This window comes from Trichomonas vaginalis, chromosome V, assembly GCF_026262505.1.
Source record: "Trichomonas vaginalis G3 chromosome V, whole genome shotgun sequence".
Taxonomy (NCBI): domain Eukaryota; phylum Parabasalia; order Trichomonadida; family Trichomonadidae; genus Trichomonas; species Trichomonas vaginalis.
In genome coordinates, this window is record NC_067207.1 from 5,725,446 (window position 1) to 5,750,753 (window position 25,308).

The window sequence follows — 25,308 nt, forward strand, 5'->3', positions numbered from 1 at the left end:
GTTAGACCATGTCAAAGAAATTTCATTGCAGATGGAAACGAAAGAGTCTATGAGTATATCTTATGTTGGTTTTGCAAACATCTTACAACATCCAGTGCTAAAAATGAAACTGCTCTCATTATAATTGGAAAAAAGGAACTGTAAAGAATACTTTCTTTACAGATATTTTGTGCAAACTGTTAGAAGGTTATTCGAATTTGCAATGGTATGTGTATGTCCAACGTCACTTTTCCTGTTTAAGGTTTCTTGTAAGTTTGTAATATTTGCAATGGTATGTGTATGTCCAACGTCACTTTTCCTGTTTAAGGTTTCTTGTAAGTTTGCAATATTTGCAATGGTATGTGTATGTCCAACGTCACTTTTCCTGTTTAAGGTTTCTTGTAAGTTTGTTATTTCAGATATAGAATGTGTATGAGTCTTTTAGAATATTCGTTTTCAGCTCTTGTCACTTCACTTGACATTTTATTGTCAACATATGTTTTGTCTGCTAGTTCAGGATGAGTATGTTCTTTTGTTGCATAAGCTTTGTTAGCTCTTTCTTCTTCTTTTGCTATTGCATCGTCTACATATTCTTTGTCAGCTTTGTTGCCAACATCTGCTTTCAAAAGAAGTTCATTTATAGGTTTCTCGTTTAAAGTTCCTTTTGTTGGATTTATACAGACAGTATGGTTCTTATTGTCTTGAAACAGAAACTCATCTGTCATTGGGTTTAATGTCAGTTTTAAGTTTCCTTCTTTCAATGACTCAGATATCTTAGAATAGTTTGAAAAGTTTGTTGTGTTCTTATTTAGAGCTTGTATAATGAGTTGTCGGTTGTGTTGTATTTCTCTCATAGACGCTGTTTCATTTGACATTTTTATTCTAGATAAAATATGCTTCCAATAGAAAAAGAAAATTCAAGAGTTGCTACAACTAAACCATTAGATGAACTTTTTACTAATGTCGGTCAAAAGTTTGAGACAGAGACCGTAAAGCATGAAGGCTATCGTTTTGACTACCCATTAAGATGGCTAAGAGACCCATCTGTCACAAAAGCTATTGGCTTTCGTAGAATGAAGTTTGTGTCTGTAGAAATAAAAGTTTTCCATTTATTGTAAGGTTTCATATAGATTATATATCTGAAGGGAAACGAAAAATGTGGGAAGAAATTGAGCTAATACAAGTTGACCTTTCATCTTCTCTACAGACTGCGTTAAAAAATATAGAAGATAAAATAAATTCATGTTATGCAAAATATGCTGATGAATATGCAAATACCGAGAGCACACTTTATGTGAGAATTGTATATGACAAACAAAATTCACAAGTGTCATTTCAAATCTACGAAGACAATCCAAAGAAAGACGAACAAATATATACAGAATTCACTGCAATGTCATGGTATTATTTGCAAAGAATGTTAAATCAGAAAGTCGAACTTCCTTTAGCAAATATTTACAGTCGATATGCAAGAGATGAACCATATTTATTTAAAGATGTTTTCGACCCAGCTGCTATTATTGTTCATGCTTCATTTTCTGGCGCCCAAAACTCTTTCTTATGCTTGGCAAATGACTTTTACGAAAAACCTACAAAGTTATACGAACCACCAAGTGGAAGTATTTCAGACTTTCAAGTATGGTTTACTACAGATGGAAGAAAAAGAATAATTCCATTATACCATGCGTTTTACTTAGAACTTAGTTTCATATACAACTACTATCGAACGGTAAAAATATAATTTTTTAATACGGTTGAGGTGTTGGATTTGGTTGCCAACTAGACTGTGGTGCAGGTTCAGGCTGTTGTATAACAGGAGCTTGCTCTTCTGGTTCAGGGTCTTTAGGTATAATACCAACGAACTGACCTACTCTTTTACCAATATTTTTGACACCGTTCCAAATTCCTCTTCCTACGGTTTTTATTCCATTCCATATACCTCTTCCAACATTTCGAAAGAAGTTTCCTATCTTACTGAAGAAACCCATTTTACTATATGTAAAAATCTAATGTCCGCCTAGTCTCTTACGTTTCCTGTTGAGTTCCATAGCATTCTTTAACTGGAGCTCATACATTCTGTTTCTCCTCTGGTAGAAAACATATTCTGGGTCAACTCCTGTGTTCGCGTCATCTGCATAAAGTTGTTTATATCCCACTTCAGGGTTTGTATAAAACTCTTTCCATCTCATATTTGCATACCATGGTGGCAACCTAACGCAGCGTCATTTGACATGGCAGTTTGCATTTGTACATCTGTTGGCACTTGACCATAGTTTGCCATTGCAGTTTGTATTCTAACTTCATTTGGAATATTCTCTGGGTTTGGTTGTCCAGGTTGCTGTGCATTCGCTAAGTTCTGTGCGTCCATTTAATATTAGATAAAAATATCTCTTACGAGTACATATACTGAACATTTGCAGGCATTGGTTCATCTTCATATTCTCTGTACTTTTCTGCCACGTCAAATAAATAAATGACACAATGGAAAAAACCTAAAACTAACAATCCGATTTCAAACCACATTTACTTACTAATAAAATTTCTTTATTGTGACACTTTCTCCAGTTTATAGGACCTCTCTCATATTCTATCTTATCGTATCTAAACTCATAGTCATGTATGTCCTCTAACCATCTCATGACACTTTCCAAACCACTTTTATCGGATGTAAAGTAAAAGCATGGATGGTTATGTAAAACGTCTAAAGTTTCTAAAGAGTCTCTCAAAGTCCAGTCTACTTGGTATTGAAAATCCCATGTGTTAAAGAACGGCGGGTCCACTATAAAGAAAATATTTTCCTTGTCTTTATATTTTTCATACAACTCTGTCCAACGACATCTCACAAACTCTATACCCTCAATATATTTTTCTATGTCCTCTTTGAAAACATTTGTATAGTTAAGATATAAAACTTTTGACATAAGTGTTTCAATGTCATGAACTCTTATAGCACCACTATATAATAGTCTAGCAGATATACTATCCCAGTCTATATATTCTGCTTTTTTCAAAACCTCTCTCACAATATTTTTCTTATCTAATGGTATACGTTCCATCTTACCTATAGGTATCTTTTCTTTTAACTCTTTCAATATATTGTTTGTGTCTGGAATATGTTTGAGACGGTCCATATAGTTGTCGAAGTCATTGCATATAATCTTTGAGTCTGGGAATATTGTATGGCACAAATGGGATATATAGAAACTTCCACCGAACAAATCTACAAATGTTAGACCATTCGGTAGTTTCTTAAGTTCTCTCAATATAATATCTTTACATCTACTCTTATTTCCAAAGAACGGTAACGGTGGTTTTGTAAAATTCATTTATATATAATAATAAAAATGTTTTTACCCGAAAAGTGACAGAAAAGTGACAAAACATGAAAACATATATAATTTGTGAAAAGTGAAACATTATATAATGTTTTCGACCCAGAAGACTAACAATTTTCCGAATAAAAACTTCATTTATACTAAACATCTTCGGGGCTAGAGGGCACGAAGTGCCTGGAAGCCCCACTGCCTTTTTTTTTTTTTTTTTTTTTTTTTTTAAAATAAATGAAGTTTAATGAAACAATAAAGGTTAAATAAATAAAAAAGATTTTTATTTTATATCAGTATTGAGAAGAAGTAACAGCTGACACTTGGTAGACAACTTCTTTATGTCTAGAAAATTCTATCTTGCCTTTTATTTTTTTCTCGCTGTGAAACGTATTCGGTCATTTTTTTAAAAATTAATTTTTTGTTAGAGATAAGAGCTAAAACTCGGTAAACAACTTCTTTATGTCTAGAAAATTCTATCTTGCCTTTTATTTTTTTCTCGCTGTGAAACGTATTCGGTCATTTTTCTAAAAATTAATTTTTTGTTAGAGATAAGAGCTAAAACTCGGTAAACAACTTCTTTATGTCTAGAAAATTCTATCTTGCCTTTTATTTTTTTCTCGCTGTGAAACGTATTCGGTCATTTTTCTAAAAATTAATTTTTTGTTAGAGATAAGAGCTAAAACTCGGTAAACAACTTCTTTATGTCTAGAAAATTCTATCTTGCCTTTTATTTTTTTCTCGCTGTGAAACGTATTCGGTCATTTTTTTAAAAATTAATTTTTTGTTAGAGATAAGAGCTAAAACTCGGTAAACAACTTCTTTATGTCTAGAAAATTCTATCTTGCCTTTTATTTTTTTCTCGCTGTGAAACGTATTCGGTCATTTTTTTAAAAATTAATTTTTTGTTAGAGATAAGAGCTAAAACTCGGTAAAACAACTTCTTTATGTCTAGAAAATTCTATCTTGCCTTTTATTTTTTTTCTCGCTGTGAAACGTATTCGGTCATTTTTTTAAAAATTAATTTTTTGTTAGAGATAAGAGCTAAAACTCGGTAAACAACTTCTTTATGTCTAGAAAATTCTATCTTGCCTTTTATTTTTTTCTCGCTGTGAAACGTATTCGGTCATTTTTTTAAAAATTAATTTTTTGTTAGAGATAAGAGCTAAAACTCGGTAAACAACTTCTTTATGTCTAGAAAATTCTATCTTGCCTTTTATTTTTTTCTCGCTGTGAAACGTATTCGGTCATTTTTTTAAAAATTAATTTTTTGTTAGAGATAAGAGCTAAAACTCGGTAAACAACTTCTTTATGTCTAGAAAATTCTATCTTGCCTTTTATTTTTTTCTCGCTGTGAAACGTATTCGGTCATTTTTTTAAAAATTAATTTTTTTGTTAGAGATAAGAGCTAAAACTCGGTAAACAACTTCTTTATGTCTAGAAAATTCTATCTTGCCTTTTATTTTTTTCTCGCTGTGAAACGTATTCGGTCATTTTTTTAAAATTAATTTTTTGTTAGAGATAAGAGCTAAAACTCGGTAAACAACTTCTTTATGTCTAGAAAATTCTATCTTGCCTTTTATTTTTTTCTCGCTGTGAAACGTATTCGGTCATTTTTTTAAAAATTAATTTTTTGTTAGAGATAAGAGCTAAAACTCGGTAAACAACTTCTTTATGTCTAGAAAATTCTATCTTGCCTTTTATTTTTTTTCGCTGTGAAACGTATTCGGTCATTTTTTTAAAAATTAATTTTTTGTTAGAGATAAGAGCTAAAACTCGGTAAACAACTTCTTTATGTCTAGAAAATTCTATCTTGCCTTTTATTTTTTTCTCGCTGTGAAACGTATTCGGTCATTTTTTTAAAAATTAATTTTTTGTTAGAGATAAGAGCTAAAACTCGGTAAACAACTTCTTTATGTCTAGAAATTCTATCTTGCCTTTTATTTTTTTCTCGCTGTGAAACGTATTCGGTCATTTTTTTAAAAATTAATTTTTGTTAGAGATAAGAGCTAAAACTCGGTAAACAACTTCTTTATGTCTAGAAAATTCTATCTTGCCTTTTATTTTTTTCTCGCTGTGAAACGTATTCGGTCATTTTTTTAAAAATTAATTTTTTGTTAGAGATAAGAGCTAAAACTCGGTAAACAACTTCTTTATGTCTAGAAAATTCTATCTTGCCTTTTATTTTTTTCTCGCTGTGAAACGTATTCGGTCATTTTTTAAAAATTAATTTTTTGTTAGAGATAAGAGCTAAAACTCGGTAAACAACTTCTTTATGTCTAGAAAATTCTATCTTGCCTTTTATTTTTTTCTCGCTGTGAAACGTATTCGGTCATTTTTTTTAAAAATTAATTTTTTGTTAGAGATAAGAGCTAAAACTCGGTAAACAACTTCTTTATGTCTAGAAAATTCTATCTTGCCTTTTATTTTTTTCTCGCTGTGAAACGTATTCGGTCATTTTTTTAAAAATTAATTTTTTGTTAGAGATAAGAGCTAAAACTCGGTAAACAACTTCTTTATGTCTAGAAAATTCTATCTTGCCTTTTATTTTTTTCTCGCTGTGAAACGTATTCGGTAATTTTTTGTTAGAGATAAGAGCTAAAACTCGGTAAACAACTTCTTTATGTCTAGAAAATTCTATCTTGCCTTTTATTTTTTTCTCGCTGTGAAACGTATTCGGTCATTTTTTTAAAAATTAATTTTTTGTTAGAGATAAGAGCTAAAACTTTGCAGACAACTCCCCCATGTCTAGCAAATTTAACATTGGTCTCCCATTTTTATATATTTGGTTTAGAATGTTCGAAAATGCGTAATATGGTCATTAATATTAATTGAAAAGAACCTTGAATTAATTCAATCTGATCTCACAAAATATTTTAAATTACAAACTTTGTATTTTGAATAGATAATTAGTATTAAACTCAAATAACTAGTTTATTTTTGAATAAAAATTATTTGAATTTATTCAATTTTGTGAATTTTCCTTCACAAATTAAGTTTAAATATCTTATTTGCCATCTAATTATAAATACAATGAAACATATTCGAAATTGAAAAGAATGACTTTTTCTGTTCTTTCAATCATTCAATTTGAATTTTGCAATATTGGATTTCTCATTAAATAGCTATTAAAAACAACAAGCAATTTAACTTACATTCAAATTTATTTGTGTTATATTCAATCTTCTCAAAACTTATAATTTTCGGCTATAGCATGATTATATGCTATATAATATAATAAACCTATAATAGTATCATTCTTTCAATTATTTGAAGAGAAAACCGAAAAAATCTATTTTCGGTCTATAATATTTTAAATGCAGAATTAAATTCATAAAGAGCATTTGAATTTAAGTTGTTTTGTCTCATGATTATGCCTAATTTATGATCTGAAGAATGCCATCACAATTTTTTCTGTACTTTTTTTTGTGAGAATTAAGATTTTTAAGAAGAAATAAAAAGAACACTAATAATAGAATCAACAACATCTTTTCTCTTTCGTAAAAGTATATTGTTTTCAACCAAAAATAAAATGAAGACCACCATCTTTTCACCTAATCACGTTCCTGTGAGATCTCTTTGCCAAGAATTACCAGGCACAGCAACAGAGGGATACTCTCCAATATACAGAAATAATCACTGCTTCTTTGAAAATGGCGGTGAATTTATTTCAACTTTCAGATGTTGTCCACATGTCGAAACAATGCCCGATCTGATCAAAACATCAGCTGGAAAATGGCCAGATGAGCCTGCTGTTGGTGAACGTGCTAAAAATCCAGACGGCACAATGGGTGAATACAAATGGCTCCCATATCGCGATTTTTATCAACAAGTTCTCGCTTTTGGCCGCGGTTTATTAGAGATGGGCCTCAAGAGAGGTGACCACATTGGTATTTATTCATCCAATTCCATCTGGTGGGAAACAATTAATTTTGGTGCCGGATCTGTTGGTATTTGCATTGTTCCAATTTACGATTCATTAGGTCCTACAGCAGCCGAGTTCATTATTGAGGATGCTGGCTGCTCAGTTATTTTTACATCTGAATATAAACTTCCACAATCCATTGAAATTTCCCACAAAACAGGAATCGTCAAGAAGATCGTTCAGATGTCCGACAAGGTTCCAGGGCAGTCACTTCCAAATGTCGAATTTGACTCCTGCCAGCATGTTTTGGAAATGGGTCGCAATTCTACACAAAAGAACGAATTCTCACTCCCAGATGACGATGCCATCATCATGTACACAAGTGGTTCAACAGGAACCCCAAAGGGTTGCCCACTTACACAGAAGAACATCATTGCTGGCGCTGCTTCATTCGTTCAGCTTGGTGTTGGTGTTACTCCTGACGACTGCTACCTCTCCTTCCTTCCTCTCGCCCACATTTACGCCGTTGTTTGCGAATTGATCGGTTTTGCTCATGGTGCTCATATTGGCTATACAAGAGGTGTTGTTAAGTATCTCGTAGAAGATATCCAGATGCTTAAGCCAACAGCCATGATCGTTGTTCCACGTTTACTCAACAGAATTTCAGAGGGAATGAAATCCCAAATTGAAAAGAAGCCAAAGTGGCTCCAATACATCATCAACAAAGCAATCGATTACAAGGCTAACCAGATCCTCAATGGAAAACCAACATCTTGGATTCTCGACCGTCTTATTTTCGATAATTTCAGACAAGCTCTTGGTGGCAAGCTACGTCTTGTTGTCAATGGCGGTGCCCCAATCATGGATAACGTAGCCAGATTCTGCGCTGCCGCTCTTACACCGAATATCATCCAAGGATATGGTCTTACAGAAACAGCTGCTGGGGTTCTTGTCCAGGAAGTTCCTCTCTGGGACACAAAGTCCGTTGGCGCATGTGGTTTGGCCTGTGAAATCAAACTCAATGCGGTTCCAGGAACAAATTACGACGCCAAAGGCAAGAATCCAACCGGCGAAATTCTTGTTCGCGGTCCAAATATCTTCAAGGGCTACTACAAGCGTCCAGATCTTACAAAGGAAGCCTTCGATGAAGATGGCTGGTTCATGACAGGCGATGTTGCCACTCTTAACGACGACATGCACATGACAATTATCGACAGAATCAAGAATCTCGTCAAGCTTTGCCAGGGCGAATACATTTCTTTGACATCTCTCAACGAAATTTACGCTTTCTGCGAAAAGACATTATTCGTTTTCGTCTACGCCGATCCACAACACGATTTCCCAGTTGCTCTTTGTGTTCCAAAGAAGGAAGTCGTAGATGAATGGAAGGCCAAAGGAATCAACGATGTTGTCAACAGCAAGGAATGCAAGGATGAGCTCATCAAGGCACTCGAAGATGTTAAGGACAAATACCACCTTAGAGGTTTCGAAAGAATCCAACGAGTTTTGATCGACCTCGAAGAGCCAACAATTGAAAATGGCCTACTCACACCATCAATGAAGCCTCAATACGCTGCATTGAAGGCGAAATACGAGCAAAAGTTAATTGCTCTCTATAATGAATAAATTTATTTCGTTAATTATTGAAAATAAATATCTATTGATATTAATTGTTAATTTTTATTGCTATTTAATAACTTAAAACTCTTATAAATTATAATTACGGTGAATTTTCCAATAATTTTATCCGAAAAATAGAATATTTAGCTGTAATTACATTAAGTTTCACTTGCACTTCCTTAACATACGACAAATACGATATTAAAATTGTTTTATTTGGATAAAAATCTTTCTCCAATGAATAAAAGTGAAAAAGTTATTGAGAAAAGTCTGATAGAAATATGAACTCTATATCAATTTTTAGTGAGTAAATTATTACTGACTTAATAACGTCATTAACTTATGATTTTATAACAAATTTGAGTAAAATAAAAAATCACATTGAAAAATTTGAATGGAGATACCGTTTTCTTAACGAATTTTTCATTATTTATACCCCAAATACATTAAACAATCAAATAACTCAAGATTTATAAAAATTGAGAAGGTTTGGTTGAACTAATTAGACGCAAAATTTTTGAATCAACATTTTGATAGGATTTCATACATAGGAAATAATATACACATAAATACCAATATTTTTAACAGGAAATCAACTTTGATTTTGGGGATAATCCTAAATTGAGAGAGCGATCTATGGTCCTATTTTTTTTTATTATTTTTTCTGCTATGTCCATCAACGATGCTTTCATTACAAGAATAATTAAAAGTAGATTCGGCGCAGGCAAGAAGGATAAGAAACAGCAATTGCACTTTGATGCACAAGAAATAACAGACATTTTATTCCAAGGATCAGAAGTCCTTAAGAACGACCCAATTCTCTTGAAGCTTCCAGCCAATATCATAATAGTTGGTGACCTTCACGGAAATATCGATGATCTCCTCAGAATCTTTACGCGTTGTGGTTATCCATCAGAAACGAATTATATTTTCCTCGGTGACTACGTAGATAGAGGAGAAAACTCATTAGAAGTTTTCTTACTTCTTATTTCCCTTAAGATTCGCCATCCAAATAACATTTATCTCCTTCGTGGAAATCATGAATCAAATTCAATGACAGGAATCTACGGTTTCAGAGAAGAAGTCAGAAAGAGACTTAACAAGCAGATGTATTTCAAGTTCTTGGACTGTTTCAAACACTTACCAATAGCAGCTGTTATAGATAACCGCGTTTTCTGCGTTCATGGCGGAATATCGAAGGACCTTCATAAGGTCGAACAGATTGCTGCTCAAAAGAAGCCAAACGATATTCCATTAACAGGAATCATCGCAGATATGCTCTGGTCCGATCCAATTGACGAAGTAGATACATTCCAACCTAGCGACCGTGGCGTTGGAGCTCTCTTTGGAGCTAAACCACTCGTTAAATTCTTAGAAGACAACAATCTTGAACTTCTTGTTCGTTCTCACGAATCCTGCAACAAAGGATTCAACTGGCCATACGAGGGATCAGCTGTTGGAAGCCACAGTCTTCTTACAATCTTCAGCAGTTCGAATTATTGCGATGAATTTAACGATGGAGCAGTTCTAAGTGTTCCACAAGACGGAGATTACCAAATTATATCATTTACACATGGCAAACATGTTAGATTCGCTTTACCAAAGTGGGCTATCACAACTCCAACACCAGATAAGCCACATTTACACCAGGAAGAGGAAATCACTCCAATTCCAAATGCAGATTTGTTACCTCTTGCAGCTTAATTTTTGTTTTTTATTCTTATATTATTCATAAAAACTTAATCATGTGCGATTCACTCTGTGTCTGTTAATTAATCCATCTTTTTTTCTCTTTGGCCTAAGAAATATATCATTTTGGCATTATAATTTTTAAAATTTCAAAAATTTTTTATTGTTAATTCTCATGATATCTTAAATATATCAGTTTGGCCAAACTGGAAGAGATTACTCTAAATTCTATCAACAATACCAAGTCTGTATATGCTTTCTTTTATTAAATTTTTTTATTGAATATCACACAAACGCTTGGATAACACATAACCATTGGGTCATCACAATGTGCTATCTACTTTATGATTTTATCAAATATTTCAATAAAATGAAAAATATATAAGATCAAATAAAGTTTGCAAAACTCTTAACATTAAAAATTTTTGGAAACCCTGGAGGAATCTTGATCGAGCAAGTTTGGAGTCTCCCTCTTACAACCTTTGATCAAATTTGAATCATGTTAACTGATATTAAGATTTGTTAGCAACCAATGAGTTGTAAAATGCAACCATACGTATGTATTGACTATTAGTTTTCTTATTTATTAGAATAATTTTCATTATTCAGTTAAATATCTTCAAATTACTTAATTGTTCAGTAATCAATTAAGTTGAAAAAATATTGAATAACCAATTGTTATCAAAGTTAAAAATAAAATATTATGAAAAAAATTATTTTGTTAAAATCAAAGATTTTGGAGGTGAATTATTCTCATATTGGTCTTATAACATGATCATGGTAAAAAACTTTATAACATAAAAAAATATTTTGGTAAAAAATTAAAAAAACAAACAATTGAACAAAATCTAGCCCATATTTTCATCAAATTTAATTTTCAAAGATAGTTAGCGAACATCTAAAATAGTATTAGAACTAACAAGTGATCTTATTCATTCCATATTATAGAGTTGCTTTTGATTTTAATTTATAATCAAATGCTAATCTATGTGATAGGAATGAAAATGCAGAAAAATGATAGCTAAACATATAATTATATCTTGTATGTGTGAATATTCTCAGCGTTTTATCAGAAGATTTTAATCCATTGGGAAATTCAAGATAGAATCAAGGAAAAACACCTCTTCACTGGGTATCATGTTGTAATTTCTGATTTTTCATGCACTAAATAAATGAATGCAAAGTTTTCTTTAGTGTGCTGCCTATGAAATTGCGAAATTTTGATCTGATTATCATAAATTTCATCAAGGAGTACTTTTACATTTTTAACATCAAAAAAGTGACATCACGTCATCTTTTGTGAATTTTAATGTCTGGATTACCCGGACCTGAGCCACCACAAAAACCATTAGGGGCTCAGTTTAATCCGCAAATACTACAAGTGATGCGATATATCAGTTCGATAAATCTAAATCCTGATAAAAAAGAATTATTACTCAGACAAATGCTTGGTAATCAGCAAACTGCAGTGCCTACACCAGTCCAAATGCCAGGTGCTCCTCTAGTTCAGATTCAAAATCCAATTATTCCTCCAAAACCAAATAAAATCTCAAATCCTCAAATTCAGAAAGATATTCCAAAGACTTCACCAATCACATCGGAACCTACACTCAATATAAATAGCAATGATTCAGCAGATGACGCAGTTTGTTCATTAATAAATTTTAATTCTTTCCAAAAACAGAAAAATAAGGTACTCTATGAACTGTCAGGCGTTGGTTATATTGACAAGTCCAAGTTAAGGCGAAATTCGTCATTCGAACAAGGCCATTTCGTTTATGAACAAGAAGATTTTGATCAATCAACATATTTTTCATATTTTTTCGACGACGAACCAACACATCGCGTTGACAAGAGTAAATTAAAGACAATGGATCCATCGATACGTACGATGCAGAACTGGAAATCCGGATGTAAATCTTATCTCATTGATCCAGACCCTAGACCATTCAAATCACCGAGAAACGACTTCACTGACTACGTCTGTAATACAAATTACAAGTCAGCATGTCTTGGAGACGAAGGTCAAACCGCATATCCTCCTAGAGACAATGCTCCAATAGAAGCACAAGCTCCTCAACTAGAAATGAACGTAATGACTGATGAACTTACGATAGATCACCTCAAATTGCTTGCAGCAATGAATGACGCAGCAAAGAAATATATTCGCGGTCAATTACCAAATGAAGTCATAGAAAACCTCGCGGAAACACGAAATGAGTACAAGAGAAACTTACATCAGGCTATGGGAGACACTTCTTTCGTTTACAGACCTTTAATTTCTCCGCAAACGACTTCTTTCGACCAATTAGATTTTCCATCAATATCCTTACATGATTTCGCATATTATAGCTATCTTACATACATTTTGGAGCTCAATGGCCCGATTCTTCCGAAAAATCAGTTATCAATTTCAATCGGCCTTGCCAAGCTCATTCCACTCATTAGGGAAGCCGTAAAACGTCAAGATTTAGAGTTCCACTTAGTTTGTCCTAACTCATGCCTTGCTTTTCTTTATTATGTTTCACAATTGTTTACAACTCTCTCAAACCTCGAAGATTATCCGCGAGTTATACCTTTGCATGCAAGTTTCGATGTTTTCAAGCGTTTCTGCCATGATAGCCACATGATTATTACAACTCGAGAATTAAAGATGTTTCTTGAGTGGATAGAACTTGGTGGAAGCATTTCGCACCCCATATATCAAGCACGGAATGCATCCCTTGGCATGATAATCCACAAAGAAGAGTATTTTCAGATTGCTACCGAATGGCTCTCTCAAAAATTGTCAGAGGAAGTTCTAATTCAGAGAGCTCTCTCAATTTCACAAGGAAAGTCACTTTTTGGGGTGAACTTCATGGTTGATGAAGTAGATAACGTACTAATTATTGTCACTCCGATCAATCAGTGGCAGCGTCGACAGCCACCTAAGATCATTCCATCATTCTTCCCATTCTCTGATAACTACTGGCCTGAAGGAGACCCTGGAGAACCAAATCCTTCAAGAGCATTGATACACGAGTCATCCAATCTGGAATTTAAACTCACAGATGGTAAGGAAATGCTGAAATTTAAACCAGGAACATCGTGGTTCATGTTTAATTTAGCGCAACAAATGAATTAATATTTTATATTTGTTTTGATATAATTTTCTGTTTTTGTTTTGTATCTATACTTGTTTTTAAATGTAGCTGTATATTATTTTTCTTTAATTGCTTAAAATCATGATTCTTTTTGTATTCAGTATCATATATCTTCCATTCCTTGAATTAGTTTATAATGTGTGAAGCATCATCACAAAATACGGCTATTTTTTCATATGAACATGCTTTTAAAGATTAAAGGGAATTTTGTCTGCGAAATACACAAATAATTCATTAAGAAAAATGCAAATAACTAGATTTTAAAATTTTCAACTTTGGAAGAATAATATGATAGACTCAATTGCTAATATAACTCATTCTAATTATCATTTAATTGAATATGATAAGCATCCTTCGGTGATCAATATAATTAAGTTTAGATTCATCACCTTTATCTAATTTTGCTAGAAACGTAAAATTTAAAGGAATAAAATTCAAAATCTCAGAATTGTTTGATTTTTGAAGCAGTTTTTAATTTCATTTATTTTATATACTCGATCTTGATATCATTTCCGGAATCGGAAGTGTAAATTTGAAAAAAATAAACCCTCACTTCCAGATAATGTGATGAGTGTGTTGGCTAAATAATATATGGATACAATGTGTCTTATAGATGAATATATGCACAAAGTTTAAGAGGCCATTTTCTTTCAGAAACCGAGATTTGTGAATTTTTTCAAATGTTGTGCTTTTTTTGAATTTTCTCGATACCAGATAAGTTGTGTTGGCTAAATAATATATGGATACAATGTGTCTTATAGATGAATATATGCACAAAGTTTAAGAGGCCATTTTCTTTCAGAAACCGAGATTTGTGAATTTTTTCAAATTTTGTGCTTTTTTTGATATTGAAATTTCATTTCATTTTTTTGATGCATATCGATGCACCATGCGAACTTAAAGAAAGGCTATCTTATATAGATGCTATGAAAGCTGTCATTGATAACGAATGCCATGCAGGTTGTCCATATCAATTAAAAAAAAAATCCAAATTTAGGGGAAACAAAATTAAAATTCAGGTGCAGGGCAGATAAATGTGAAGCATGTATCTCATTTCTAAAGGATGATGAAGAATATATCCTAACAGAATATAATGGAACACATAATCACAATCAAATCAAAGATGAGACAAAGAAATACCACACATTATCACAATGCTATCGTCGGGTACTTATTAATTTTATAAAACAGGGGGGTGATCCGAAAATGGCTCAAATTGAATGCGACAAAAAACTTGATCTGGATGATCCACTTAACAGGCCATCTTTTTTGAATGCATCTTCAGATCAAATGAAAACAATTCAGGAAAAAGGAAATAAAAAGATCAAAGGTATTCAAAAGTACGATGATAATCAATTCAAGTCAACTCAATTATTTAAGGGTATCAAAGAACAAGAGTCACCAAAAGATTTAATTTATTTCGATGTCGATAATTACAACAAACCAAAGAAATTAATCTTTTATTATGCTTCTTTCAAATTTCTGGACATAATCAAAATTGTGAAAGAGCATTTTATTGATGCAACCCATTCATTACTTGAATTTAAAATGTTGTTTTACATGATATCAGCCAAATTTCCAAATACACATGCATTCCCAATTTTTCAATTTGTCGTTTATCCAAACACTTCAGAAAATATTGCATTCTGTCTCAAGGCATTTTTTAACTGGGCAAAAGTAAAACCAAAATATTTTATGTCAGATTGTGCACAAGAAATCGAAAATGCGATTATCAACTCTTTTCCAGAAGTTATCCTTCATTGGTGTGCAGTTCATGTAATGAGGGCGTTCAGAAAAAATTTGAAAGATTATGCATTTGAGAGTTCAGACAAATTGATATTAGATACAAAAATGAACTATCTTGCATACGGCAGAAATGGCAAGAAAGAATGGATTGAACCAACGTTCAAAAAAATTCTGGAAATAGCCGAAAAATTCCCAGAATTTTCAAAATACATACAAAATCAATGGATATCAAACCAAGAAAGATGGACAGCCGCTGAAAGAGATGAAAATTTAGCTCTCACAAATAACATTTCAGAATCGATTAACAAAAAAATTAAATATTACTACTTTGGCGGAACAATTTTCATGAGATTTGATCGATTTGTGATGAAATTAATCGATTTTATCGTTCCTTCATTTTATTACAGAATTTCTCAAGATATAAGGCTCAGAGACAAAATTCCAAATCCGTTGCCATCTGAAAAAAAGCCAAAAAAGTCTACAATCAGACTGGATACAGAAAAATGTATAATGCTCACTGATAAAATTAAATCGTTAATAGTTAACTCATCAGCAAACTTAAATACGCTTCAATTGGGTTTAGATGACCTACTTGATAAAGTTGTCAAGGCAGCAAAGGTTCAAAAACGAATGACCCAGTATTTTTCGAAATTAAGTATCCCAATGGAAATCAAGCTTAGTATTCTCACGCAAATTACAGAATTTGGATGCAATACCCCTCAATTCATTGTTGAGAATGCCAAGTCTTTTCAAGATAAAATTATTACAGATTTCCACCTTCAAATTTATACAACATTATAAAAATTTATGAATAAAAACTTGATATAAAATAACATTTTTATTTTTACTAAGAAAAAAAGGTTTTTGATAATAAATTTATTTTATTTCGAAAAAGTAGCAATAATCGTAAAAGGGTATTGATAGGCTTGCTAAAGTAACTAATTTTAGCTGTCAAATACTTTTGTATTTTGAAGTAAATTAGTATAAATTTGATATTATTTTAACTCCCTTTGAAAACCTCAATTTTCCATACAGAGGGAACGGGAATAGCATCCAATATTCCCTGAGAATGGTTGCGCATTCTCAGTTCCCTCTATATTTCGAACGAAGCTCTCATCGGTCTTTTTTTTTAATACTAAACGTTTTTTTCCCTGTCACTTTTAGCTAAAATTTGGGTTTGCCCATAATTTTTACCGTTCCGAACGACCACTGTGCATTTATCATATGTAATTGTTGCTATACTCTATTAAGGATTTGATTTTTAATAATAGCCAACTACAAAATGGTTGAGAGTTGCCGAAATTAAAAAAAAACTGGAATATTTCAAAAGATTGCAGTCCTTCCAATAATAATTGTTATCTTATAGATTAAATATGACAATATCAGCAGGAACTAGGATCAATTCTCAAAAGTTACGTTTTGATGTGGGAGAAAAGAGCAAGCAAAGATGAAATAGAAGAAAAAAACAAATTAAATGCTAAGATGTTAAGAAATGTATTCTCTTGAGGCGGTATTTTTTTTAGGAAGGAACTGCGCGGGCAAATGTAAACGTTTAAAAAATAAATAAAATTTCGCGCCAAAAATTGAGAGAAATTCGCGGGGAAAAATTGGCGGGGATTTTTGCAGCCATTATTTCTCAGACAAAAAAAGATAACCATGATGCTTGAAAGATCAAAGAGTGTTGGGTTTAAGACAATTCCATCAGATGGAAGTGGAACAGACCTTGCTTCTATCTGGGGATCTCAAGGACTTGAATCAAATACTCCTCCTTCTTCCCCTGTTGCAAAAAATTCCCCAACCATGTTCTCATTACTAAGTTTGAATACACCCAAATCTCCGAAGAAGTCATTATATGTACCTCCACGTATAGATTCGCCTTCTCCGAAGAAATCAAGGCCAAAGCCAGTAGATTATATGTATTCATCAATATCATTGACATCATCACAGAAAGTCAGCTTCGATTCTATTTACAAATCTACAACAACTTATGTTTATAAGGGAAATGAGAATCAAAATCTTGCATGGGAAGATTTTAGGAGGATAGTTCAGGATGCTGAAGAAAGTATAGTTGCAACTCCTAACTTAGTATTTCAATTCAAGAAAAAGGTAGTTAGCGCTAAAGCATTAACATCTTCTGCTCAAACGAAATTGGATAAAATTACAGATGAACTATCAAACATTGATATAGAGAAAGCATTATCATTGATTCAAGATCTTTCAAAAGTAGAAAAATTATCGATTTACTCGACTTCTCCATTCAATTTTAGCGTTGTTACACCGATACATCTAAAATATACTGAGGTAGGATCTCAATTAGGTCCTCTTCATAGGTATGTGTTCAATGGGTTTATATTCCCATCCACTTTAGATAAATTCATGCACGTTTACACAGATTTAGGTTCTGTTAAACGATATACAGTAGTTTTACATTAATTTCTGTAATAAAGACTGTTTGTTTGCTTAAAATAAAATGTATTTTTGTAGCTTTCCATTCAACTAATGCATGTACTTCAGAAAGCTTTTATCTTCATTATTTTGTACCTATCGTTTCCACATTAACTAGAATGACCGAAATCAGCTTTAAAAAGATTTGATTTTCTTTTGGAGAAGAAATTCATTTATTAAATCTAAAAAAAGATGAATGTTTGGACTAGAAATGAAATAATATTATTCATGAAATAACATAATTTATTCACGCCCAGTATATATAGTGCATACTCAAAAATTAAATTATTAAAAAAACACCAATTAGCCGAAATTATTTATTTGTTTATGAAAACAGGTAAGCAAGCTAATGTTTAAGAAACAATAACTATAGGAAATAAATATCTTCAATAAGATCATTCTGAGGGAAATCAATGCTATTAACTATTTCTTGGAAATTAAGATCGAGTAATTCATCAGCTTTTGTTGCAGTTATTTTTTCATTATTCGATATTGAATTTTCGAGCTTTGCTTCTTCTACTTTAAATTTTATGACTCTATGCCATCTATTTTTATGTTATTAATGTTTCTCCCGTTAAAGAATTTTGAAATATGAGTCCAGTGAGATCCGAATTCCGCTTGGAGCTGGATTAATAAGTTATCTTCTTCTGAAGTCCAAGGCTCTTGCCTATTAACTTCTTTAAGATATATATTATATCTATCTTTGCATTGCCTTGCTGTAAAGGTGGGCATTTTTTCAGCAACTTTCTTCCAATCTGATGTTCCAAACTGGTTAACTATTGCAATAAGTTTCTGGTCATTTTTCTTTGTAAAAGTTTTGCGAAGACTCATTCTATAAACTGAGAATTAGATGAAATGATTTGAATAATTATTGAAAATTGCGAAGGCAGAAATATTTTTGCAAAATTTGTGAAAATGCTTAAAATACAAAGCACAATATTTTTATCAAACAGCAAGTAAAGAAATTACGGTTTTAGAAATTGAGATATTATTTTTTAGATTTGAATTATGTCAGTAATTTTTGTGAGGTTGCTATCAAAAAATGTCAAAATATAATTCATGTTAATATGTTTAATATATATAGAACAATTGATTTAAATGGTGAAATATTGTCAAATCGTGATTTGAATTTATAAGAACAAATTTGATGAAAATTATTATCATTATTCAATAATATATATTTCGAAGATTTAAAAAGTGGTTGAAAATTTTAGAAAAATATGGACTGAGTGTTCACATTTAACATTTTTTGCTAATTGTCGTCAAAAATTAGGCGTAAAGCAAAAATTGATATTTCATATGGTTTTATGATAGATAAGCATTATATTCCCACTCATTATATTCGTAAATTTTGAGGTTTATCCTTCGCTTTTAAGATCATTGAATTTGATTTTTATATAAAATAGTTATATATTAGAAAATAATATGAGTTTATGTGATATTATTTTTCAGAAGATTTCATTCTATATGCCTATGAAAAGTACTCTCAAAACTAACTTTTTCCTAATTATAATTAAATCTAGAATATTGTATTATGCTTAGTATTATTTCATTTTTCTCATTCAATTTAGAATTTACAAATGTCAAAAAATTGAGAGCTGTCACTTTTGATGAATTTCTGTTTATTACATCTGATCCGAAAATTCATATATCGGAGAGTTGAATCAGTAATCAAATTAACGAGTCAATCGATTTCAGTATTTAAAAGTCCTCCAATAACATATCTCATTTATATTCATTAGATTTGAGATTGTGAAAAAAATTTTAATCCTAATTGTTATTACAACCTACTTTATATTATGTATCATTTTGAATAATATGAAAAAAACTACCTAAATAACTTCAGAATACCATTTCAGTGGCTTAGCTAGAAAGATGAACAAGAATTTTTATAAAAATATAACTTAAAGCATAATTTATGCCGAAAAATAAAAAATATCATGCTAATAATTTTAATCAAAGCAAAATTTGATTTTTATTTCTATGTATGCTTTACATCCATGTTTGTTTCATGCAACTAAGAAACTCTAGACTATTTCAAATTAAATTGTCTTTAATATTTAACTAAAAATTTAATTATCGGTTTAAGTTGTAGTAGATATATTAAACATATAATCCAAGTCTAGGTATTTAAAAACATAACTGCATTATGTTGTAATTTTAACGTGCCATATAAATTTTGAAATTTGTATCAATTTTCTTTATTTTCTTCCATTGATTGCATGCTGTTGTCAATTTCATTAAGCATTTAATATTATTTGCAATCCGTATTGACTAAAAAAGCATTTATCTAAGATTAGACATCAATTGATAAATCGATTTCTTCGTAATTCGCTTTCAATGAAATATGTATACCAACTAGATGTTCCGAATATATGGATATTTTTATAAAATTATTGTAATTGCCCAGAAAATCAATCAGATATTCAATTCTAAGTGGTCAGATAAAAGTTAATGATGTTGTATTCCAAACATAGTTCCCAGTAGAGGTAGGGCAACGATAGAAAATTTTTGGAAAAAAAGTTCGGAGATCTTAAACGTATCATATTCCCTGCATGGTTTGGTATCTTCCGCCATGCGTTGTGCCAAACATATTGACACTTTCCAATAATTAATTTATGGTATGAGTCACAGAGTTAGATTATAAAAAGAAAGTAAATAATTGCAATTAGAAATCATATATGTCGGAAATCAAATGTTGATGAGCAGAAACCTTTTACTCATCATAAAAGAGATAAATCACTAAAGATTTGTATACATTAAAATTTGATATTTGGTGCTCGAAAACTGTCTGATGGGACTCCTCCAAAATGAACCAATCTATCGCTGAGGACCAAATTAGATGATGTGGATGGTGTATTCTCTAATTCTAACTTAGGAAGAATGGGAACAAAACGAATGACGACAACAACATGTCAAACATAGATTAAATATCTATGAATCAATAAAGTATACGTGCATTGAAGGTGATAACGATCACTTGAGGCTTATAACTCTTTGACTAAATTATGCAATAATTAAATATAATCATTTTTATATTTTTATACTGATAGTAATTAATATACTATCCTGCTTAATAAATGGTATGATCAAATTTGTTTGAAAATTTAATTATGTATATGAAACTATGTCTTCTATATAAAAATCAAAATTTTCGGACGAACCTAGATTGAACCTTTATGAAAATCTATCATTTTTGTTAATTGAGTTAATATGAATCTTTTACATATGTATATATAGCATTGATAGCTTATATAATCATGGTTTATTCCATATTAACATATTTTTTCAGTTAAATTTGTTAATAATATCATGTAACAAATTAATTCAAGATTAGAATGTCTACAAAATGCTAACAAATAAGAACAAAATACGATTTCTCGACTTAAATTTTAATATGGAGTAGTTTTTCGTTTAAATCTAATTAAAAATGAATAAAAACTTATCTTGTACTATTTTCATTCAAAGATTTTAATAATGTAAATCATGCATTTTCATAATTCAGTACAGTTCTTTTTAGAATTAAAGTTGATGAGGATGATATTTGTGATTTAAAATAATTTGTTAATGTTCACCTTTTATTCATCACCTTGTGGTATGCCCTAAAGCAATAGCATTATCAATTCTGCTGAATTGATCAACTCAAAATTCCAAAAAAAATTCAAAATTTCAAAAATGAAATTAAACAATTTGAATTTTCACATGAAAAAATCAATTTCGAAAAAAATTTGGAAAATCAAAGTATTTGATAATTAGTCAAATAATCAATTTACATCGTTTTTACTCATAAAAAACAACTAATTTTTGATTTTGATATCATATTTGATAAATACTCATTCCAGAGTTGACGTAATGTATTAATTATTGTTAGAGATATTGCTTTCGCAGCAAAATTCTTATTTCATGAAAGAAAAAAAAATGATTTTATTCCAACAAAAACAAGTAAACAGATGAATGGAAACGTACTATATTTTCATAAATGTAGTAATCAGCGTGTCAGCTTTTGTTTATCATGTTCGAGTCAAAATGTATTAACTTGTAATAAGAAATATTCGAAGATTATATGAAGTATTGAGCATTCTTTGTAGAAATATTTGTAATTCATTACTAACATATATAATAAAGTTGTTTTTTTTTCCTTATTGCAATAATTTTGTCTGATTTTAATAACTTTTCATGTATACGAGTTGTGTGAATATGCATCATAATATGCGTAAATATACTTATTTGCGACGAATAATGTGGTTGCATAATGGAGGTGCTAAATTTTGATTTTTAATATGGGGCTTTGGTATGTATAATCATGTTCTTATCTCAACGTAGGAGTATTGGTGCAATATGATTAAAATTTACGAGGTTGATCTTAAATTGAATAATTCTGGAGTATAAATCACAATGCAGCTAATTCTATGTTAAAGATAGATACAGATTGTAGTAATCAATTAGGGAGTACAAATTCATTCTTTCATTTCTGTCGTATTGAGCAGAAAGGAAGAGATCATAACCCTAGGAAAAAAAGCCCAAATTTGTCACTTTTCATAGTACGTTAAACTCAATTCGCTCGGCGAATGCCGAGCACACGTACTCATCATTCAACATAATATTCTCATTCTTTGGTTATTATAGTGCCAGACAACACAAGATTTCAAAGAATTACTTGAGTTTTCAATTAATCTTAATCCGATTTTAGATTTATCGAGAACTCCATCATCACAATCACATACTTCAGTGCGGTAACTACAATTATCCATATACAGAAGGAAGTTCTTTTCGAACAACTCATTTGGAGTCTGTTTTGGAAAGAACTTCTTTCTGTCCGACTTAATTTCATAGTTCCTGATCAACCAAAAGACAGAAACCACACACTATCTACTTAGGAAAGGAGTTCTTTCTAAATCTTCCTTAAATTGAGATTTTACGAGAGATAACCCTTCTATTGCACTTAAAAATGAACATTTTGATATCTTTAGTATCACACAGGTCATATATAGTATTTCATCTACATGAATACATTCATCTTTCGAAGTCTCTCATTAAATGGGAGGCTTCGAAAGATGAATCGTTTTATTCATACAACTTTAAATCTCGAACACATTTAGAGAGTGAGTATATCATTTTATTCTTGTTTTGAGTTTATTCTGATTCAAAATTGCAGTGAAAACAGAAGTTCACACATCATATCTGAATGTGAGCTCATCTATACTTATACGATCTCAATACCTCCACTCTAAGCATAAGAGGTGAAGTTATATAAAAATTATCAGATGCGTTGAAGTCTCAAAAGTATTGCCTGAATGCTTGTTTCATATTTGTCCAAGTAGTTTCAATGAATAAATGTATTGTTTTTTATAATTTCGATTTATTTTTAGAAAATATTCAATATAAACCTTTATTGTGTTATTTACATCTCATAAATTCTCTGTCTAAATCATATAAAAGCGCGTTTTACCCCTATGAATCAAGAAATTCATTCAATATTCATGGTATATTTATTAAATTTATACGATTTACTAATAATCAATATTATATCCTCATAAATAGCAATATATTTTGGTAATCTATGATAATCATATACAATATTTGAAATCAAATTTTCATTAGTTTAGGTTCCTTGTTAATAGTAAACCATTATATTTATTACTAATAATAAAATCTATGTGTCGTATTGAAATTCAATAAAATTACTTATTCGGTCCAAAAAAACAAATTAGATAAAATTTTTCTTTTTTTATGTAATTTTTGTTTTTCATTTTTCTCAAGATCCTAAGTTATGTTCTAACTTTTGACATCATATCCTATCATGCTAGGCTATATATTATAGCATATCCAAAAGGCAAGGAAATCTATCAGAGAAGCCTTTTTGACCTATCGTTGCCCTACCTCTTTCCCAGTAAAAAGTGTTTATTAAATTGAATGCAAAGAATTAGATTCTGAAAAACATTTTGGCCGATCATTTAAAGTTTCCATGTATACTGTCATCTAATAAAATTCAATTCATATTTCAGAAAAATTATTTCTCCTATTCAAATTAAAAATTTCGTAATCAAAATTTCTGTTATCAATGTCAACTTGGACCGCACTTCCTGCCTTTATTGGTAAATATAACTTTGGTCAAACAATTGGAAAGGGATCTTTCAGTCTTGTCAAGATGGCAATGAATACAGATACTCATGAAAAGCTTGCAATCAAGATTATTCCAAAATCAATGATTAGTACTCCTGAAGAAAAACTCCGATTTGAACGCGAAGTTAACGTAATTATCAAAATGAATCATCCAGGTATCATTAAAATACACGATTTTATCATAGACGCAAATTATTTTTATCTTGTCATGGATTATTGCAGTGGTGGTACCTTACTTTCTCAAGTTGGCATCAATAAACTTACTGAAGATGCAGCCAAACCACTCTTCAAACAGATTTTAGAGACTGTCCACTACATTCATTCACAAGGTATTGCTCATCGTGATTTGAAGCTCGAGAACATCATGCTTGATGAATTTGGTCATATTAAGATCATTGATTTTGGATTTTCAAGATTTGTTGAGAAAGGCGAGATGTTCATGACACCATGTGGTTCTCCAGCATACGCACCTCCAGAAGTAATTGATGGAGAAAAGTATGACGGCAAACTTGCAGATCTCTGGTCCCTTGGCGTTATTTTGTTCGCTCTTGTTACTGGCGAACTTCCATGGAAAGGCACAAACCAAATACAGATTTATAATCAGATCAGAAATGCGCAATTCGATATCCCACCGCAAGTCTCCAAATTCGCGCAAGATTTGATAAACCAATTACTCAGAATTGACCCGACAACGAGATTAACTACTACAGAAATATTAACACATCCATGGCTCGATGGTATTATCGTTTCATGGAATGGTTCAAATGGAGCTTTAGGTCCAAATATTTCTTTCAATACTTTTCGTAAAATCTTAGGCAGTGGCGATATTAGACAAGTACAGTCGCCAAGATCACAGTTAGCTGCATTAAGCAGACATCATAATACTGTCATCAACAAAAATACAGGATCTTTGTCTTTTGGATGCCCTAAACCATCCCCGATTCTCACTCATATCGGAAGGAACTCAACAATTGTTCCTGGACTTGGAGCTGCAAGTCGTTTGAAAGTTGTCAAAATTCTTCCGACTTCACCACTCAGTGATGAGTTCTGAATATTTCATCAACTTATTTTTATTATTTCACTCTATCTTTTGTATAAATTATTCTATTTTATCTGTTCAAATTAATTATTTCCTTATTTTTTAATGAAAGGTTTCTCTCTACTATGCATAACAAGGTTAGATTTATTCTCATAGAAATTTAATGAATATCTATAGTAGAAATTTAATATTTGTAAAGGTGAATACATTTCATTGTCTCCAATAGTATAAGATTTCATACTTTTTCAACGCGAAATTTGTTAATTTCGCTCCAATTAATACAATCATGGGTGAAATATTATTTTATGAATGTGAAATTTTTTCCTCAATAAGATA

At 31.2% G+C, this 25,308-nt stretch overlaps 10 protein-coding genes across 10 annotated transcripts, besides 7 other annotated features; 8 read left to right on the plus strand and 2 right to left on the minus strand.

Moving 5' to 3' along the window:
• Nucleotides 1-1,135: 1,135 nt before the first annotated feature.
• Nucleotides 1,136-1,720, plus strand: TVAGG3_0284640 (uncharacterized protein; the record flags this gene model as incomplete). The annotated part of the gene is made up of 1 exon (XM_051228944.1): nucleotides 1,136-1,720. One exon carries the CDS (start codon nucleotides 1,136-1,138, stop codon nucleotides 1,718-1,720), a length of 585 nt encoding a protein of 194 aa, XP_051098674.1.
• Nucleotides 1,721-1,724: 4 nt separating this feature from the next.
• TVAGG3_0284650 (serine threonine-protein phosphatase family) lies at nucleotides 1,725-1,967 on the minus strand (the record flags this gene model as incomplete). The annotated part of the gene is made up of 1 exon (XM_051228945.1): nucleotides 1,725-1,967. The coding sequence occupies one exon, from the start codon at nucleotides 1,965-1,967 to the stop codon at nucleotides 1,725-1,727; it is 243 nt and encodes an 80-aa protein (XP_051098675.1).
• Nucleotides 1,968-2,739: 772 nt separating this feature from the next.
• TVAGG3_0284660 (phage tail repeat-like family) lies at nucleotides 2,740-3,305 on the minus strand (the record flags this gene model as incomplete). Its single annotated transcript, XM_051228946.1, has 1 exon — nucleotides 2,740-3,305. A coding segment is annotated over one exon (566 nt), but the record flags the coding sequence as incomplete, so codon positions are not given.
• Nucleotides 3,306-5,787: 2,482 nt separating this feature from the next.
• Nucleotides 5,788-6,611: a mobile genetic element.
• Nucleotides 5,788-6,611: a terminal%2Cinverted (terminal inverted repeat of Banshee-A1 transposon ID:TVAGG3_0284670).
• A 128-nt stretch (nucleotides 6,612-6,739) lies between these two features.
• TVAGG3_0284680 (long chain fatty acid--CoA ligase family) lies at nucleotides 6,740-8,818 on the plus strand (the record flags this gene model as incomplete). Its single annotated transcript, XM_001316893.1, has 1 exon — nucleotides 6,835-8,793. The coding sequence occupies one exon, from the start codon at nucleotides 6,835-6,837 to the stop codon at nucleotides 8,791-8,793; it is 1,959 nt and encodes a 652-aa protein (XP_001316928.1).
• Nucleotides 8,819-9,422: 604 nt separating this feature from the next.
• Nucleotides 9,423-10,551, plus strand: TVAGG3_0284690 (phosphoprotein phosphatase protein; the record flags this gene model as incomplete). The annotated part of the gene is made up of 1 exon (XM_001316894.2): nucleotides 9,457-10,491. The coding sequence occupies one exon, from the start codon at nucleotides 9,457-9,459 to the stop codon at nucleotides 10,489-10,491; it is 1,035 nt and encodes a 344-aa protein (XP_001316929.1).
• Nucleotides 10,552-11,775: 1,224 nt separating this feature from the next.
• On the plus strand, nucleotides 11,776-13,667 carry TVAGG3_0284700 (uncharacterized protein; the record flags this gene model as incomplete). The annotated part of the gene is made up of 1 exon (XM_001316895.1): nucleotides 11,786-13,600. The coding sequence occupies one exon, from the start codon at nucleotides 11,786-11,788 to the stop codon at nucleotides 13,598-13,600; it is 1,815 nt and encodes a 604-aa protein (XP_001316930.1).
• Nucleotides 13,668-14,191: 524 nt separating this feature from the next.
• Nucleotides 14,192-16,547: a mobile genetic element.
• On the plus strand, nucleotides 14,826-15,692 carry TVAGG3_0284720 (MULE transposase domain-containing protein; the record flags this gene model as incomplete). Its single annotated transcript, XM_001316896.2, has 1 exon — nucleotides 14,826-15,692. A coding segment is annotated over one exon (867 nt), but the record flags the coding sequence as incomplete, so codon positions are not given.
• On the plus strand, nucleotides 15,732-16,166 carry TVAGG3_0284730 (uncharacterized protein; the record flags this gene model as incomplete). Its single annotated transcript, XM_001316897.2, has 1 exon — nucleotides 15,732-16,166. One exon carries the CDS (start codon nucleotides 15,732-15,734, stop codon nucleotides 16,164-16,166), a length of 435 nt encoding a protein of 144 aa, XP_001316932.2.
• Nucleotides 16,518-16,547: a terminal%2Cinverted (terminal inverted repeat of MuDR-3_TvMULE3 transposon ID:TVAGG3_0284710).
• A 420-nt stretch (nucleotides 16,548-16,967) lies between these two features.
• On the plus strand, nucleotides 16,968-18,646 carry TVAGG3_0284740 (uncharacterized protein; the record flags this gene model as incomplete). The annotated part of the gene is made up of 1 exon (XM_001316898.2): nucleotides 17,022-17,798. One exon carries the CDS (start codon nucleotides 17,022-17,024, stop codon nucleotides 17,796-17,798), a length of 777 nt encoding a protein of 258 aa, XP_001316933.1.
• A 755-nt stretch (nucleotides 18,647-19,401) lies between these two features.
• Nucleotides 19,402-19,438: a mobile genetic element.
• Nucleotides 19,402-19,438: a terminal%2Cinverted (terminal inverted repeat of Banshee-A3 transposon ID:TVAGG3_0284750).
• A 2,913-nt stretch (nucleotides 19,439-22,351) lies between these two features.
• Nucleotides 22,352-22,399: a mobile genetic element.
• A 1,370-nt stretch (nucleotides 22,400-23,769) lies between these two features.
• TVAGG3_0284770 (STKc AMPK-like domain-containing protein) lies at nucleotides 23,770-25,088 on the plus strand (the record flags this gene model as incomplete). The annotated part of the gene is made up of 1 exon (XM_001316899.1): nucleotides 23,872-24,984. The coding sequence occupies one exon, from the start codon at nucleotides 23,872-23,874 to the stop codon at nucleotides 24,982-24,984; it is 1,113 nt and encodes a 370-aa protein (XP_001316934.1).
• Between the last annotated feature and the right edge of the window lie 220 nt (nucleotides 25,089-25,308).